The 19,370-nt window shown below is 47.2% G+C and overlaps 1 protein-coding gene across 1 annotated transcript in view; it reads left to right on the top strand.

The window, feature by feature from the left end:
• The window catches only part of Ppm1h (protein phosphatase, Mg2+/Mn2+ dependent 1H), a 271,738-nt gene that overhangs the window by 192,098 nt on the left and 60,270 nt on the right, over window positions 1–19,370 (top strand). The window contains exon 6 of the mRNA XM_038314921.2: window positions 11,363–11,481. Within this exon, the coding sequence (XP_038170849.1) occupies window positions 11,363–11,481 (119 nt within the window). The remainder of the gene's footprint in view (window positions 1–11,362; window positions 11,482–19,370) is intronic.

Genomic DNA, 19,370 nt, shown 5'->3' with positions numbered 1-19,370 from the left:
AACTTGCTTGGCCACTGTGCATTTGCCAACCCTGCTGGCCTCTAGAATTTACAGGCTTCCCCATCCCTTCCTAGAAGCCAGGCTTTTCCCAGGGACTTTAACAAAGTCATTAAAACAAGGCTCGGTGAAGCCCTTCCAATGCTTTGAGACCTGACTTCAACCCTGGTCTCTCCTAACAAAAGTCATAGTTTTTAAGAGACCTTTGTTGTTTTGTTTTTAATGAAAGCAAGCTAGACAAAGGATTATGGGTGGGCTGTAGAGCATTTACCCGTCATACCTGTGTCCAGTGGTAGAAATACTCGCCATGCAGAAGTTTGCAAAAAATTCTCAGGTAACTTTTTTTTTCTGTGTTTTTCATTCTTTCTTTTTTGAGACAGGGTTTCTGTTTGTAGCCTTGGCTGTCCGGGAACTCACTTTGTAGACCAGGTTGGCCTCAAACTCACAGAGATCTGCCTGCCTCTGCCTCCCAAGTGCTGGGATTAAAGGCGTGCACCCTCACTGCCCAGTCAGATAACATTTTTACAATAGGTGGATGGCTTTGGACATATATACTTATGCATATACATAATGGCTATTAGACCTGTGCTAGTTTTTGTTAACTTGATAGTCACCTGGGAAGAGAGGGCCCAACTGAGGAACTGCATCCACCAGGATGGTCTTTGACCATGTCTGCGGGCATTTTCTTGATCAGTGACTGATATTGGCAGTCCAGCTCACACTGGGTAGTGCCACCCTGGGCAGATGGTCCTTGGATGCAGAGCAAAGCAAGCTGAGCTCACATTGGAGAGCATGCCCCTCCAACAGTGTTCCTCCAGGGTTTCTGCCTGAACTCCTCCCCAGCTGCACTCAAGGGCAGACAATTGAAACGGAAGCCAGATAAACCCTCCCCCATCCAAGTCGGCTCCGCTCAGCTCTTTATCATGGCATCAGGAAGCAAATCAAGGCAAGACGTAGATGTGAAAGTTTCATGGTAATTGTAAGAAATGACTAACAAGCAGAAGTTGCTTCCTCTGAAACCCAACGGGTGAATTTTTTTTAGACGTTGTGGGTTCCTGTATCACTTCACCATCTCCTCTTTCCCTAAGCCGCCATGTTTGTTCTGTCCTTTAAGCTGAACTCCAGACTTAAGTTGTCCTCTCAGCGCAACGTAAGTGAGTCTGCAAAGCTCTGTTCGGGAGGGCTTGACCAGTGTGGGGCAAGTGGATGCTTTCAGTGGCCCTGAGCAGTAACGAGAAGTCATGGGTACAGACAGGCCACTTATAACTCCGCAGCAGACGTGGTTGGGACAGGAAAGGTGTCACACCGTAGGTACTGAGGCAATTATCAAAGGAGACGAGTAATCACCATCGAGACAGAAATCCAAGGTCGTGGCAAGAATATCAGTGCTGGGATTACATATAATATTTCCTCATAACCAAGATGCCTTCCCACACACATGTTAATGTATGTGAAGTTGAAATATTATACATATGTGGACATGTGCAAGCATAATGAATAGCCAAATATAAAGAAGGGATGGTTTCTTCTGCTATCCTTTTATGAGGCTCATCGTGAGGCCCCTATAACAAAAGATAGATTGACAAGAGATAAAGCCGGAATGTGTCTAATATAGGTGTTATTTGACACATAAGGTATGTCACATAAAGAGGCATCACTTTTTAAGAAAGATTCAAAGAAACACATGAAAATGTGCATGCATGTTCAGACCTGGTAAAAAGTGGTCATGTGGTGTAGTGATAAGGAGCGGGCCTGCTTTTTGTCCCGTCCAGCCCCCGCATAGCTAGCTTAGCCCTGGAAATAACAACACACAAATTGTATTCATTTAAACACTGCCTGGCCCATTAGTTTCAACCTCTTATTAGCTAATTCTCACATCTTGCTTTAACCCATATTTAGTAATGTGTGTAGCACCACAAGGTGGTGGCTTACCGGGAAAGATTCAGCATGTCTGACCTGGCAGCTGGCTCCATGGCGTCTGTCTCAGAGAGGAGAGGCATGTGTCTGCTTGAGGCATCTGCCTCACTTCCTTCTTCCCAGCATTCTGTTCTGTCTACTCCGCCCACCTAAGGGCTGGCCTATCAAATGGGCCAAGGCAGTTTCTTTATTAACCAATGAAATCAACACAAACAGAAGACCTTCCCACATCAATGTGGGGCTAGAAGGATGGCTCAATGATGATGAGTACTTGCTGTACTTGCAGAAGGTTCAGGTTTGGTTCCCAGCATCCACACTGAGGACCTCACAGCTGCCTGTCACACCAGTTCTAGCCCACACCCTCTATGAACACCAGGCATGTAATGGTCTGCTCTGTCCCTTTAAGAGATAAGCCAAGCCCACTCCTCCACTGTCCACGGAGGCAAGCTGATCTTCAGCTTCCAGCCTGAGTCCCTTCTCTTTTCCGTCTCTCCCCCACCCCACCCCACCCCACCCCCGCAAGAGGCAGCTTCTGCCTCGCTCCATTCTCCCCACTTCTCCCCTCCCCCTCTCTGTCTCTGTCTCTGTGTGTGTGTGTGTCTCTCTCTGCTCTTCCCCCTTCTCCCCTTCCCCCTTCTCTCCTCCCCTTCCATAACCCACTAAATAAATATCCACCCTCACTCTGCATGGCATGCCTATCTATGTCTCTGTCTTTCACTCACCCGTGTGGCTCCCTGCCCAGGACCAGCCAGCCGCCTTCAAAGATCTTGGGCATGGTCTCGCGGTGTGCCCATCTGACTTTCTCTCCTCATGGGACTCGCTGCCCCTCGTGGCCCACTGCAGTCATTTGGGGACCTGCAGCATTTCTACCACTGCAGCCACGTGGGTATCCGCAGCATTTTTACTTAATCCATTACAAGGCACTTGTATGATACATGTACGTATATGCAGACACCCTCACATACACACAAAATAAATAAATAAAAATAGCATTTTAAATTATAGGCGTTTATGGGAGATGTGGGATTTGATAGTGGGGTCCTCATTTAGTAGGAGTAATAAACCAGGAAAACTTAACAAGACTTTTAAAATCGATTTAAAGATTATTTATGTATTTTATTTTGAGTGGGAGAGGCAGGTATATGTGGAGGTCAGAGGTCAGAGGTCAGACGTCAGGACTCTCCTGCTACCTCATAGGATCCGGGGATTGAACTCAGGTTGGCAGGCCTATGCACTAGGGCCTCTGCCCACTGGTCCATCTCACTAACTTGAAAGATGTGTTTTTTTACTTTCTGTGCTGGCACATCCCTTCAGAAGTAAAGACATCGCTTCACAGTCAATGCAGGGGAATGCCTCTGGAATGAGAGTCAAGATCTGCCAGAGGGGAGAAGGGCCAAGGGAGAGCGAGAGAGAGTTTGTATGCCTGCCATCTTCTGGGTGAGCCATAGTCTAGGATTGTGCGTCTGGCTCTGTCATATCAACTTGCAGGGTAGTTGACAAGTGTCTTGGGGAAAATTCCTCCTGATGAAGAAATCATTCATCAATCTTCTTTGGATCTGACTGGTTCTGTGGAAGGAATGGGCTGGGCAGGAATGAGACTTGGCTAGCCACATTCCTGGAGTGGGAGTCAGCTGGCTGTAGACAGTTGCTAAGCTTTGAGGTGTGCCACGGTAGGCTGTGATCGTTGTGGTGAAAACTGTGGCCGTGGTTCTGAACGGAAACACAGTGAGAGCCCTCGGATGCATGGCGTGGAAAAGTTTGGGGGAAGTTTAAACAGTACACAGGTGGTCCTTCCTTGAGAGTTAGGCTTTTGCTTTTCAACCTGAAGGTACCGTGAAGAGAAGCACAGCCAATAGAAACCAAGCTTCTGTTACGCCCAGATCACAGAGTCCCCCCAAAACCAACTAGGAGGCCAAGCCCTATATGTGAAAGCCAAGAGCCTCTCTTCACGCTTAGGCTTGGACTCCCCGCCTGTCCAACGCAGCGGTTGAGAGCAGAGTGCGCCAAGACCAGTAGGGGTAGGGTTTTTATCATAGTAGAGGTTGGGGTGAGGGGATTTCCAGGGTTCAGGACCCTGATGGGCTGACATTTGTCTAGGGGTCTTGGCAAAAGGGGAATGGGTGAGTCCTGGGCTCAGGGACATCTGGTGATCTTATCTAATGGTTGGAATATCAAGTACTTCCCTTTACACGCTGGCCATCCCTGGGTGGTGTCAGCTTATGGCTTTTCCTGGAACCCTGTGCTGCCCGCCTTGGCAGCTGTGTGACCTGGCTGCCCTGGGCCCCACATGGCCTAGACCCCATTATGTGAGCCACACAACTTTAAGTTTTAAATTCTGTTTTTTTGTTTTGTTTTGTTAAGATACAGACCACTATGTAGCATGGACATTGTGATCCTCCTGCCTCGTCTCATGAGCTAGGATTACAGGCATGGACCACAGTCAGCTACATTTTGAATTTCTATCTTTTTCTAGGCTAGACACATGCGATATCACGCTCTCATAACTGGGTAGCATCCGCAGCAAGCCCTAACTTATCACTAGGGTTTTCAATGGTGACTCCACAGTGTATAGTGTTCTCTGCTTCAGTATTCAGTAGGTTAGGGCTGTCCAATGTCATTGTCACAGCAGGCGTCCCGGGGTTGTAACCATACCATAATGTAGAGTGTCTGAACTTTACATACAGATTCCGTGCTGTGTGTAGACCAGGTGGGGAAGACGGCTCTGTGAGTAAGAGCCCTTCTACAGCATTCAGACCTGAACTCGACTCCTCAGTACCCATGTAAAAAGCCAAGCATGACTGCACATGTTTGTAGCCCCAACACTGATGGGTGGAGGTGGGTGGATTCCCCAGGGTTCTCTATCCAGCAGTCTCACTGACGTTCTGTTCAGTGAGGGACCCTGTCTCAAGACATTAAGGGAGACTGGCGGGAAGACATTGCACACGCTGCCTGATGTCTGCACGAGCAAGTCCAGGCGTGTTCACCTGCATGCACCGCACACATGCACCAAACATGCACACGTGATAAAAAAAAAAAAACACACACACATTCAAACTGGTAGAGAATGGAAACTTGTCTTAAAGGAAGTCTTCCAAAAAGAGTAAAATAAAATTCTGAAGAGGTGAAAGAGCATCGTACAGCCTAGTTATCTCTCTGAGATGTGGAAGAGAGGTATCACATCTAATAAATGTCCTGCTGGATTAGATGAAACAGAGCCCTTTTGTAGTGAGGGCTTGCCGGTAGGCCTGCTTTTCATCCTGCCTGGCTCCTGGCCACCGGCTAGCTTATGCCCCGAAATAACAACACACAAATTGTATTCTTTTAAATACTGCCTGGCCCATTATTTTCAGACTCTTACTCACATCTTGATTAACCCATATCTAATAATCTGTGTAGCACCACGAAGTGGTGCCTTACCAGGTAGATTCTAGCGTACGTCCATCTTGGGCTGGAGCTTCATCGCATCTGGCTTCTCTCTCTGAGGAGAGGCACGGCGGTCTGCCTAACTTAGGAGAGGTGTGGCATCTTACTGACCCTTCTACCTCACTTCCTCTTCCTGTTCTGTCTACTCCACCCACCTAAGGGGCGGTCTATCAAATGGGCCAAGCAGTTTCTTTATTAGCCAATGAAATCAACTCAAAGAGAAGACTCTCCCACATCACCCTTTCTCATTATCACCAGAGAGAGCATGTAGCTTGTCAAGACTGTGGGCAGCTCTCATGTGGAGGATCTCCCTTGTCGGAAGTGGCTCGACATTAGGTTCCCTTGATTCTGGTGTCTTGGACAGATGTAGCAGCTCCCATAGATAGTCAAGTGTCTGAGGAAAGTGTCTGAGGAGTTGCCGACTAACCCAGAGGCATCTATGCCAAGAAGCTGTCTGGTACAACTTCCCAAGTATATGAATACTGGCAAAAAAAAAAGGGAACAGGGTACCTGGCTAAAGCACCATCCAAGGGCCTACTTGCCCTTCTGTTAGGGAACAAAATACCTGGACCTCTGTGTTCGCCCTTGTGGAAGAGTGGAGATTTTTACTCTTGCATCCGTTGCTGGGTTCAGAGCTGATGACCCAGCCGCGGAGGTAAGATAAAATATGCCTAGAGTTATTGAGTCTAAATTGCATATGACATGGGTTCCTTTAAAGGCAAAGAGACAAAGCAAACTTGCGTCCTTTGTGGCTGGACGTGTGTAAGTGTGCTTGGAGAATGAAATGATAACAGAATGATAAAGAGGGTTCGTGAAACAAGTCCAGCTTATTCCTAGCACTTCTGGTACCCGTCATGTTCCATCCACGGTGCACAAAGCAAGACCTCTCCAGGACAAGCTCCCCCATCCCAACTGGTCATGGTTGCAGAATTTAAGGTCCTAAATACCTTCAGAAGCATGTACTGAGAAGTGTTATCAACATATGAATTTGAGGAGAGACATTCAGGCCAAGCACACACTCATTTACAAAAACATACATATGTCAAAAACATATATAGCAGCATATATAAGCCTCTACGTTCATATATATATATATATATATATATATACCTTTTTTATTATTAAACATCTTATTTATTCTTTGTGTCTTTCATATCATGTGTCTTGATCCCATTCATTTCCCATCCCTTTGTATCCACCCTCTATTTTGCAACCCCCCAAAAAATATTTAAAAGGAAAAAAAATCTTGTCGTGGAATCTGTAGTGTGACGTAGCCACACAGTAAACCCCTTTGTCCATATATCTTTACTTGCAAGTGTTCATTGCAAAGAGCCGTTGGTCTGGTTTGAGGTCTCTGGTTTCTACTACAATGCTGGGCCCTCACGGGGACTCCTCTTGAATATCTTTTTGTTGTCCTGTGTCATGGAAATCCTGCAGCTTTGGCTCTGCAGGACAGGGCCCCTTCATGTGCTCTCATAGATTGTAGATGTGGTGGATGTTGGGATGGGCCAACTTATAACCCTGGCTCTGGACCTGGGTAATTACAGGGTTGGTCAGCCTGCCAACTCTGCCCCATCCTCACCACCATGGTGAACTCTCCATCATTGCCCCTGCTAGTTCAGCACTAGAGGATAAGCAAGGGGTGGGGCTAGTTTTCTTGCTTCCATGCCCTCAGGTTCAGCCCTCCCACACCTAGACCTTCAGGGCCAGCTCTACTGTGTAGCCCAGGTGGGTTGCAAAGGTCACTCTCCCAAGTGCTGAAGCCGATGAGGGGCAGGGACAGCCCCCTTGCTCTTAGGACCTCAGGGCCAATTCTCCCACCTACCACAAGCAGTGAGGGGCGGGGGGGGGGCAGGGACCATCTCCCCGCTTCACCCCCTCTTCCCTGCCACCACACACACACCACCAAATGGCAAATGAGAGACTGGGCCACATCTCCCATGCTCACTTTCTTAGGGCAATTCACCTGCATCAAAGTCAATACGGTGAGCTTTGCTGTGCTGCCCAGGCAAGGTGCAAGGTCCCCTTTCCTGAGTGCTGAAGCTGGCAAGGAGTATACCTGTTTCTTAATAACATGCTTTTAACAGTTAAATCAAGCGTGTTGCTGCTGCGTCTATGAAGTTGTACTAGTTTGCTTCTTATTAAATGATTTTTTTTGTTGTTTTTGGGTTTTTGTTTTTGTTTTACAGTTAAATGGTTAGATACATCCTTGTGACCATGTTATGCATGGATCGTGTTGTGTTATTTTTAACTACTATTTCAGGCTGTTGGATCTAAGAGCAGAAGATACCAGGCCTTTCGGGACCCTGTTACTGTTTGTATAAACATGTGCAGGAGTTGCCAGACCACAGAGGATGGGTGGGAGTTTTATGTGGGGTTTTTAGCTCAGGCTCAGAGTCGCCCAATCCTAGCTTGATGGACTTGGATTTGAGGCCTTAACCTTTGTAGGCCCATTTCCTTGGGGTTTTGGGTTATTTTTGTTTTTGTTTTTTGGTTTTTTTGGTTTGATTTGGTTTTGGTTTTGGTTTTTCGAGACAGGGTTCCTTTGTAGTTTTGGAACCTGTCCTGGATCTAGCTCCTGACCAGAGATCCACCTGCCTCTGCCTCCTGAGTGTTGGAATTAAAGGCGTTCACCACCACCACACCCAGCCGTCCTTGGGTTTTGTTTCTATTTGTTTTTAAATATTTGAAAGTGAACTTCTAAAGGTTCGTTTATTTTATTTATTTTTGTGTATGTTCTGCCAGCATGTGTTTGCATGCCTGTTACATGCAAAGGTCAGAAGAGGTATTGGACCTCCCAGGAACTGGAGTTATGGATGATTGAGAGGCCCTTTGTGGATACTGGAAACCCAACCCAGGTCCTTGTACAAGAGCAACAAGTGCTTTGAACTGCTGAGCCATCTCTCCAGGCCCTTTTTTATTATTATTAATTTTTAAGTTGAGTTTACATTTCAGGCTTTGTTGTGTTGTTGAGTGAGAAGCAGGGTGTGAAATACTTGTATATGGTACATAGTCATCTCTAAGTCAGCTGGTTCAACCTGGGGATAGGAGATGGAGCGAGCCTCAGAGTCTGGGAAGAGGAAGAGGGTACATGAGAATGCTCCTCCTGCTTATTACTACAAAACGTTTGGTCTTCGGCCTTTAGTGTCCTTTCGTTTGCTTTGTTGGGGTTTGAGGGAGGGTTCCATTTTTGTTGTTGTTGTTGTTTTTGTTTTTCAAGACAGGAATTCTCTGCATATCCCTGCCTGTCCTGGGACTTGCTTTGTAGCCCAGGCTGGCCTTAAACGCAAAGAGATCCTCCTGTCTCTGCTCTCGAGTGCTGGGATTAAAGGTATGCGCCCCTGCACCCGGCTTCATTCTTCGGTTTCTAACGGTGGATCCATGCTCAGGGGAAAGTCCTAGCTGTACTTTGGGTATGACTGCTACACACTTACCCGTGCCGTCACACAGGACCTTGTGTTTAGATTTATGCACCGCTGCCCCTGTCTTGAAGTTTTCTATATTCACTTTGCTCTGGGGCCACAAATTAAGTCGAGGCAATGTTTCCTCCTGCCCTAAGCTTTTCGGAAGGATGTGATGAGAGAGCTCAGAAAGCACTGAGCATAATAGTCATTAGACAGATTTAGAACTCCTCTCTCTCTCTCTCTCTCTCTCTCTCTCTCTCTCTCTCTCTCTCTCTCTCTCTCGCTCCCTCGCTCTCTGTGTGTGCATGTGTGTGCGTTTGTGTGTGTGTGTGTGTATGTATGTGTGTGTGAGAGTGAATATGGGTCAGGGTATGCAGTGGTGACCGTATGGGCGTCAGAGGACAATTGTAGGTGTCATTTCTCACCTTCTACCTTGTTTGAGGCAGGGTCTATTGTTCACCAGGGTATCTATCTGGCTGGGCTGCAGTTTGCAAGGATTCTCCTGTCCCTTGGCCTCCCATCTCACCAAGGGAGAACTAACATTGTAAATGCGTGTTTCCGTGCCGGCTTTATGTGGGCTTAGGAACTTGAACTCGGTTATTTATCCTCATGAGCAAGTGTTCTACCCTAGCCATCTCTGCAGCCCTAGCTGTTTCTCATGAGCAATGACAACCATGATGAGAACATTTAAGATATCTAATTATGAAAATATCAGCAATAATGTCACTTTAAAAGCAATGAAACCAAGGCTCAAGGCATTAAATGACTCATTAAAATCACAAAATTAATGAATGCAGAGCTTGATGCCCCCTAATGCCAACTGGCTCTGATACATTTTAGTTTTCTTCCTTCAGGGGAGCTTGTCTCCATGAAGCCTGGTATTGAAGCTTTCTTATTACCTGTCAGAGTCCCTCAGAGTGGTCAGATCTGGAGCCAGTTGGAGTTCTACTGGACAGACAGGAAGACAAAATCTCTTCCCCCTCAGTCATCCCGCCTGTCTCTTGCCATCCTCCCTGCACTGCCCATAGCTACTGCATCAGAGTGCCCCAGCCTAGTAACAGTTCAGCTTGCTTTCCTCGTGCTATCTGGTATCGCCAAACCTTCATAGTAACAGTAGAGATCTACTGCCTCGGGAAGGAGGCTGTGGGAAATACCTGCTGTAGGTTAAGCATCCCCAATCCCAAAGCCTAAAGTCCGAAATGCTCCCAAACCTAAAAACATTGTGTTGGCATAATGTCTTAAGTGGAAAATTCCCCACTTGACCTCCTGTGACAGGTTGAAGTCAAAACACATACTGAAAACACTGTATACAATATCTTTCGACTGCCGGGCAGTTGTGGCGCACGCCTTTAATCCCAGCACTCGGGAGGCAGAGGCAGGCGGATCTCTGAGTTCGAGGCCAGCCTGGTCTACAAGAGCTAGTTCCAGGACAGGCTCTAGAAACTACAGGGAAACCCTGTCTCAAAAAACCAAAAAATATATATATATATCTTTCGACTATGTGTAGGTGTTTTCCGAAATGTAAATGAATTTTATGTAACCTTGACTCCTGTCCCAAAGATTTCACATGATATATCTGGAAATAGTCCAGTTGTGCCTCCTCCTCCGCAATCGCTTCCTGCCCTAAGCATTTCAGATAAGGGATATTCAACTTGTACCAGCTAACTGAGGGAAGGCCATCTGTTCTACGAAGGGGATCCCTTGCCTTCCTACAGTGACTGGCCATGATTACGGTGCCCACTCTTTCCTGTTGTAAGGAGAGGCAATCCCTTCCAGCACAGCACTCCCGTGCAGGAATGGGGCATGATGTGGGGAGGTCCTAACACGGGTATGCAGGTTTGTGACTTCGGCAGGGAAGGCAAACCGTGACCAGTTCATCTCTTAGATTCGGATTGTGAGGGTAACAATGAGACTGTTGTTTCAAAGCAACCCTGGATGCGGCTGCTTGTTCGGAGGCTTTTGTTATGTGAACAAGTTTGCCGGGAATGAGAGAAGGCATCTGTTCTGGAATAGTCTAGCAAAAGACTACAGAGCAGACAAAAGGAGAGCCCGTCCGAAGGCGCCTGTCCTGTATCCAGTCCCGCTGTGAAGGATCTAGCACTTTTGTGTTCTAGAGACCCACATGCAGTTCTCAAAGGCAAACCCATGGGAACCACTGTTAAGTGAGAGCAGAGAAGGGGAGCAGAGAGGGAGGGGCCAGGGGCCAGGGGGACTTGCTGGCCTTCGGTCTAGCCAACACGCTTTCCAGAAAGTGAAACCATCTTGAATTTGAACTACAAAGTCAACTTTGAAGAAGCCCACACTCACCCCAAAGCCATTAGCTATGCAAGCCTTTGATTACAATTAACTTATCAAATGCATGTCTTTTACTACAATTAATTTATCAAGTCCAACAGTGACAGCCCTTGGATGTTACAGGCAGGGTTTTTATTTGCCCATCTCTGATAGTGTTTATATTCTGAAGTGTATTTACTCCCCTTAGAAGAGGAGACAGTTTTCCTGTTTCGGAACTAAGGCTTGTCTCAAGTGACAAAACATACTCAAGTTTTGTTTTGGTCTCTAAAATCTGTGTGTGGCTTTTTCTTTGTCTTTCTTTCTTTCTTTTTTCTTTTTGCTATTAGGCATTCATGCAGCCTCACCTGCTGGGCAATGAGTTCACACACTTGGAGTTCCCCAGGAGAGTGCAGAGGAAGGAGCTTGGGAAGAAGATGCTGTACAGGGACTTTAATATGACAGGCTGGTAAGACGCACCCCACGCCGCCTAAGCACTGCTGCACCACACAGAGCCACCAGTACAAAGGCAGCCAGGGATCTGGGCTCCCGGTGAAGGACAAAGAGCCCACAGCCACACAGGACCAATGCTCAATTGTTTGTGTTCCTTTGCCTCTCTGCTGTCCTGTGGCCCTCCACGGTGACACCGGATACCACGAACCTGACTTAATTCCTTGATTCACATGTCACAGTCATTTGGAGGCTTTTAAAATAAATTATGCTTTCTATCTTTAGAGCTGGGCAAGCAGAGATAGAAGGGCTCAAGGGAATGTGACTTAGTGAGCTATGCTGGCTTGGGTTTGAATTCCAATTCTTGATTTTTCTAAATGAGCAATGGTGCTTTTTTTATTAACCAATAGAAATAAAACATGCTCACAGCATACAGATGGGAACCCCTCATCACAGGAGTTTATTTTTTCATGGATGAAGTGGGTAAAGGAGGGTTTCATCTGTGAAGAATCATTAGTGGAGCCTGGGAGAGGACCTGTTTTCTTTAAGGGTGTCCCTCAGTATCCATATCAGCCTGGGAAAGAGGACCTGTTTTTTTCAGGGGTGTCTCTCAGTATCCAAAGGGGTTAATTAGCTCCAGGATCCTCTGCCCATGTCCAAATCTGAGGATGTTCAAGTCCCGTAAAGAAAATGGCACAGTTGGGGGCTGGAGAGATGACTCATTGGTTAAGAGCACTGACTGCCCTTCCAGGGGACCTTGGTTCAATTCTCAACACCACAACCATCTGTAACTCCAGTTCTAGGGGATCTGACACCTTCACACCAACACACATAAAATAAAGTTAAATAAATTATATAAAAAAGAAAATGGCAGTGTTTGCTTTAGTCTATGTATACCTTCCCTTTATATTTCAAACCCTTGTAGACTACTTAGAATAGTCAGCACAGTGTAAATGCTACACACACAGTTGTTAAATCATCTAGGAAATAATGACAAGAAAAATATCTGGGCATTTTCAATATGGATACTTTAGAAAATATGTTTTCCATCTGCGAATGATTGAACCCACACTTGTAAAGCCTACAGAGAGGTTGGATATGTTTTATCATAGTCAGGGAGAAATAAGAGCTCCTGACGTAGTTGCCTTATGCCCCAAACACACCTATACAGGCACCACGACCTTGATCTGCAGCGGACCTGTTGACTAATGTTGGCTAAGATCCATTCACTCTGCCTGAATACTCAGCAGGATGATGGAGTTACACACGGTTGGTACGAGAAAGCACTGACTCCCAATGCTGAAGTGGCCGTGTGTGTTCCTGCCTGAGATCCTAATGAGAGAGCTTCTTGTCAGCCTGAAGGACAGCAGAAGACTGAGACAGTTTGCTTTCCTCACGGTGCCACTAAGGGACGCGGCAAAAATCTTATCCCTTCTTCATGGCCAACAGTTGTAGCCGGTGACCATGGCCCAGACTGCCATGGTGATGACGTCAAAACTGGGGGTCTGGGACACTTAGTGTCATGAAGGAACAAGTTGAACTGCCCAAGGAACATAGAGACCGCTCTGAGGGACCTTTGGGTGTCCTTTTGGTTTTGTTTGTGTGTTTGTTTTTGTCTTTTGCTAGGTGAAGAAGCAGGTCCCAATCCCAATCTACTCTTCCTCCTCTTGGATGCAGTCAGTAAACCCTGACTGGGGAGCCTGCAGCTGCTCATCACCTGGTTCTGTACATTAGTGTTTAAACGCCATCCACCTGCTTGTTTCAGTGCTGCGGCCGCCTTCACAATGCCTCAGGATGCTGTGTGTTATGGAGTAACAAGACACTTGTGTGGCCCAGAGAGCCCAAAAGATTTGCCCCAGCTCTAAAACGGGTAGAGAGTCAGAAGGGCTCATGATACTTGCAGCTATGAGTTTTTCAGTCCTGGAGTTGTTATTCTCACCTCTTCTAATCCACTTGAGTCCAATCAGGAAAATGAGCACTTTTGGTTAGAAATCAAGACTAAGGTAAGGGTGAATACGGTTTGGAAACGCATGGAGGGGTTTAGACACAAGGATTGTAGAATCTGGAAGTACAGTGAGCAGGGGGATGGATGCATGCAGTTGTTAGCACTGGAAAGTAGAATCCATCTAAAGTGGTAACGGGAGAGACGATGGTGACAGGCTGAGCTCGTACTGAAGGAGACGTGGGAAGCCAGACAGCAACTTAGATTTACTGTGGGCTGATATAAGCTGCTCGTGTATATTCCTGGGAACAACTAAGCGGAAATGTTTTCAGAAGGATATATTAAGGAAAGTGAGGGATAGACTGACTTCAGAAAACAGACTCAGGTACCCAGAGGAAAACGGGCATAGGTAGGTATGTATAAATATACCTGGTATAGATATGATGTGTGGTCACCCAACCTAGTAAAAGTGGAAATGAACAGGAGACAAAATGACATAGGTCTAAATACAAGGAGCAAGTCAGAGCAGCTTTGGTGGCCCATTTAAATGTCTTCTCACTCAGTGTATACACCGGCCGTGTTAGAGACAAGTGCTTGTCACAGAGAAGGCAAGCGGCAGATATCGCAGGATGAAGTGGGGGTGGAATCCTCAGACCGTGAGGGGCAGGTCAGAAGGAAGAATGGATTGAGGTTCCTTTTAAGATATATTGTGATTGAGACAAGGCTGTACTTATTTTTTCCAAACCAGAGGTGAGAATCGGGCAGAAACCCTAAGAATCCATGTCATGCCTCCGTTGTCCTAGGCAGAGTGTCTTTGTGGCAGATGCTTGCCATGGTTCACTCGGGAAGGAGAAGTAGCGTAATGCTTCTTACCGGCTTTGAAAAGCACTTGGGAGGATGGGTGTCATGACTTTAATGGGAAGATGCTTTCAAAGGCTGTAACTGTTCAAACTGGGTGATGAGGTTACAGTATTTTATGTTCCTTTTTTCAGTCTCTTGAAACTATACTTTTTTTTTTTTTGAAGTGGCTCATCTATCTTTCCCTTGAACAAGGCTTAAGTGTCCTCATTTTGTAATTATTTTAAAAGTAAGTTCGGGAGCTTGATATGCACTTTGCATAGCAGTGGGTGGGCGGACCCTTTGTTAGATGGTTTCGGAGAAGCGCTTTCTCTCCCTTCCCACTCTGCATGCGTGTTAGTGCGGTGCTACACAGAGGATGAGCTGCTTCTAACTGCATTCACGGAAGATGCTAACTAACTGAGTAGCCAAGACTGAGAATGGCTTCATTCAAACAGGGTTTCGTTTGTTTCCAGGGTAATTCCCAGTGCGGATGCTGACTTCCAAGCTTGGCTATGGGCAGGATTTAAGTACACCTTCATGTTTCCTGCCTGTTCTTCCTTTTCATTTGAAAATGGAACTTGGGGAGAAGGGAAGCCCTTTCTATCTGTGTTAGAGGAATTTGGGGAGTTTAAAATCCATTTACACCACAGCCTATGTAAATCCCACTGCCGCTCCAACTAGAATATGGGTTTTTTTTTTTTTAAATATATAGTGTTTTTTCCCTTTAGCAAAGAGCTTCAGATCAAGGATTGGTTTGTCGTTGTTAGCTTGCTTGGTTGGTTGGGTTTTGTGTGGAGTTGTTGGAAAAGGGTCTCATGTAGCCTAAACTAGCCTAAACCAGCCTAAACCAGCCTAGAACTTTCTGTGCAGCTAGAGTTGGAACCCAGGGCCTTGTACTTCCTGCGTAGGGGCTCTGTTGTGGAGTCCGAGTACAGTTAGACATTAGGTCTCTACTTCTGATCTCTCCTGTCTCTTCCTCCCAAGGGCTGGGACTGTAGGTATATGACATCACACCCAATTTTACAGTCCTGGAGGTGGAACTCGGGGCTCTATGCATGCCGGGTTACAGCTACAGCCCTGGCCCCACGGAGTCATTCTGAAACCTGGTGTCTGCTGACTTTTCTCTGTCATCTACCGAGGAGAAAGAATTGCAGGATTAATTTAAGAGAAGGGTGAAAGAATTTGGAGCCTGCTTCTGTTCCCAGTAGAACCTTAATTTGGATGGTGCAGGCGGACTGCTGAGCAATGGGAGTGTGTCGGGCTCCAGGACGCAAAGGCTTCCTTACCTTACCAAGCCTTGTGTTGCTCGGCTCCCAAGGAAGCCTTGTGTGCTATGAACTCTCGTTTTTCTAAAATTGTTAACAAAAGGTCCACACACCCCTTTGGCTGACAGGTATGGGAAGAGCTAAGGGCCATGCCCTGTGATAAAAGTTTTATCTAATTCCTCAGATTTTACTGTTAAAGTAGGCCAGTCTGCTCCTTAAATCTTGGAGGTAAGAAAACCAAGGCACGAGTTTCCCTTGCTCAGGGTTCCCGGGGCTGGTATGAGAAAGGGGTGCGATGTGATCCGAGACACGCGGCTTCATGTCTGCACGAGTGTCTGCTGCTCCGTGTTTTAATCTCTTCACTTGAGCAAACCAAGACCCAGAAGGGCTTGCAGTTTGCTCGGTTTCTACCGACACGCAGTGTCAAAGTACAGACTGGAACTCAGGCATCTGTCTCCTATTTCAAGACTCCTTCTTAGCTAAGATGCCCGCCAACTTTCCCCTAGGTCAGTGGTTCTCGGCCTTCCTAATGCTGCCACCCTTTAACTGTTTCTCGGGTTGTGGTGGTGACCCCCAACTGTAAAATCATTTCATCGACACCTCGTGACTGTAATCTTGCTACTGTTAAGATCTGCAGTGGAAATATCTTATGTGCAAAGGGGTTGTGACCCACAGGTTGAGAACCACGGCTCTAGGGTAACACTCGGCATCTTTATGCAGTTTTGAGCTCTGATGGCGATGTAAGCAGTGCGGCATAGCCAGGTGGTGGCGGCACACGCCTTCAACCCCAGCACTTGGGAGGGTGGCAGATCTCTGTGAGTTCGAGGCCAGCCTGGTCTACAGATTGAATTCCTCCAAGACAGCCAGAGCTACACCAAGAAACCTTGCCTCAAAAAAGCAAAAATAAAAGGAAGAAGGGAGGGAGGGAGGGGGGGAGGGAGGGAGGGAGGGAGGGAGGGAGGGAGGGAGAGAGGGAGGGAGGGAGGGAGGGAAGGAAAAGGAAGGAAGGAAGGAAGGAAGGAAGGAAGGAAGGAAGGAAGGAAGGAAGGAAGGAAGAAACCTAAGTAGTGGGCCCCTATTCTCCTGGTGTCTCCTCAGCAGTCCTTTATGGACAGGAGGATGAAAAAAAGCATCTTGGAAACTGCAAAGCAGTGGCTTTTCTCACTCCCAATGTGACCCCATGGACCGTTTCGTCAAATTAAACTGGGATGCTTCCACTCCTGACCCACAGTCAGGCATGCTTTGGGGGGGATGGGGATGGTCCCGCAGTATCTCCAAGGAACCCATGCATAGGGAAATTGACGCCTCTCATTAGGGGAGCATCGCAGCGCTCCGGCGGCGGTCTGTGGTGTGTCTGCAGCAGGGAGGAAGTGTGGGAGAGGGTGTCAGCTCTGGGAAGCCTTGTCTCATAATTAAAGATGAGTCTCTTGCCTCCTGACAGGAACCCTTTCTCTCTCACTCTCTTGCTTTCTCAGAGACTGTGGAGCAGCTTGGCAGGCCCAGATTGTTTAGAGGACAAAAGGTTATTGTCACCAGGCCCATCATAATGAGATTGGTTGCTTCCCTGCCTCCCCCCACCTCCTCCCTCCTTCCCCCTCTCTGATAGTTTGCTCAGCAGCTTGATTTACAATGGCTTTGTCTGAGCGCAGCAGCTCTGAGTTGGTCCCTGGTGTGGCCTTCCCTTGCTCTCCCCATCCACCCACTCAGCTCTCACCTTCTGTGCCTTGTGTCATTGGTCCTGGTGCCAGAATCCCCAAGCTGGTACCCCTCCTCCCCAGCCCTTTGTGTCAAGATGCTCTTGCAGGATGTACCCTGTAGCAGGCATCATGTCAGCTCTGAGAGCTCCGTGGCCCAACCCTGCAGCCCTCTGAGCTGTCTGGGGCTGTAATTTGCTGGCAAGCATCTTTGTTACTGGCTTGAAACCACAGTTCCTCACAGCTGGCTCCATGGCATCAGGTCCCTGCTCCTGTGATTGCTGGCGATTTGACTTTCTCATGTAAGAATCAGTGTTCTTTGTGCTCTTCATGCGGCCACATGGGGTGCTGGGCTCAGGATGACATTGGTATGGGCGGGGGCTGAGACCTCACCCCTGGCTTCAGGCCAGGTTCTTCAGCAGCTGTTCTGGGGCTGCTGGGATTTGTAGGGAAGACAGAGGTCAAAGAAGAAAAGTCCATCATGCAAATGCAAGATTTCTTCCAGATGGTTCTGGGTATACGCAGTGTCCACCCGACTTCTCCCTCCAAGCAAAGCCTTCCTAACTTGAGTTCATGGTGGTCCTGTTGAGGGGGCAGTGGCAGGAGGCTGTGCTGGCGGCAGCAACATGAGTTCACATGGTTTACTGCATCGGGGATGGATGGGCTTTTTTGATATTTTGCTCTGCCGAAGCCTCTTGTTTGTAAAATGCTTCCTTTGCCCATGGTGCCCACCTCTGTGTCCAGAAGGGGTTTGGGTAATCTTTGCTCTGCCTTTCTGAGCTCCTGGAAGAGGTAGAATCCAGAGACATTAACTTTTTTTTTATTCTCATCCCCGGCAACCCTTAAACATCTAATGATTCTAAGTGAATGATGTGTCCGGATAATTTTTCCTTCCTCTGTTTCCTTAAAGCTCTGAGCAAATTGGGATTTTCCACTGGGAAACAAATGGAATCAGCCATTGTCTTCTCCGGCCAGCCCTCCCTACTCTGGAGAAAGACAAGGAAATCTCTCCATTTTTCTGTGCTCTTGAACACAATGAGGCCAATGAAAGTTCAATTAGTTAAAAATTAAATAAAATTAAAAATTAATTCACCAAGTCTCACTAGCCACATGTCATTTGCCAGTAGCCACACCTGGCTAGTGGCCACTGCAGATCAAAGCATTTATATAATCCGGAACGTTCTCATAGCCCGAGCTGTGCTCTAGATGATAGGAGAATTTGAGTCCAGTCAGGCTTTAGAGTAAGATGTGGGAAATTGTCTGTAGCTAAACATCCCAACAGCATAAGGTGTCTGAACAGCTGAGCAGAGGGCTAGGGATGTAGCGTAGGGGTAAAACTTGTCTCACATGTATGAAATCCTGGGCTTAATCTCTCGCACTACGTAAACTGGGCATGTTGGTCTGTGTCTATAATGCCAGCATTTGGGAGATAGAAGGAGGAAGGTTAGAAATTCAAGATCATGGATAGACAGGTGATAGGTAGGCAGGTAGCTAAGTGGATGGACGGACGGACGGACAGACGGACGGACAGGCAGGCAGGCAGGCAGGCAGATGGCAGGGAAAGCCAAAGGGAAGAGGCCTCCTGGCCTTACTGAGTCTGACTAAGGCAGCTGGGAGATGGGCTTTGCTCCACCTTCCAAATGTCTGGGGACTTCTGTCATGGTGTTTAGGAATGGCTAACTCATCCCCAGCTGTCCCTTTGCTGGGCAGGAAAAAAGGGCTTCATGCTGTTGACCATAAAGGGAAGCCCAGCTCATCTGCCTAAATCAGTAGCTTTCTCCCTTTCTGTCTGTCTGTCTCCCTGTTTCCCTCCCTCCCTTCCTCCCTCCCTGCCTCCCTCTCTCCCTCCCTCCCTACCTACCTACCTGTCTCCCTCCCTCCCTCTCTCCCTCTCTCTCCTTCTCCCTCCAGCCTAGCCTCTCCCCACTGCCCCCTAGGCTGCCACCAGATGTTGTTACTTTCCTTCTTGCTTTTTCTTTTACTTTTTGCAAAGTAGTTCAGATCCCAAGGATCTGATTAAAAAGTAAGTTCAGTTCCACGGCTTTCTGTTCCATTTCAAAACTGAATTTATGCCTTTATTCACAGTTTGCAGCCTAGAAGCCCGGCTCAGTCATGAAAGACCCGGCCCCATAGCCTTAGGCTTTTACCAATAAAAAGACAATATTTT

The sequence above is a fragment of the Arvicola amphibius genome, chromosome 17 (assembly GCF_903992535.2).
Source record: "Arvicola amphibius chromosome 17, mArvAmp1.2, whole genome shotgun sequence".
NCBI lineage: Eukaryota > Metazoa > Chordata > Mammalia > Rodentia > Cricetidae > Arvicola > Arvicola amphibius.
The sequence above is the reverse complement of the archived record's forward strand: the minus strand, read 5'-3'. Positions and strand labels throughout refer to the sequence as shown.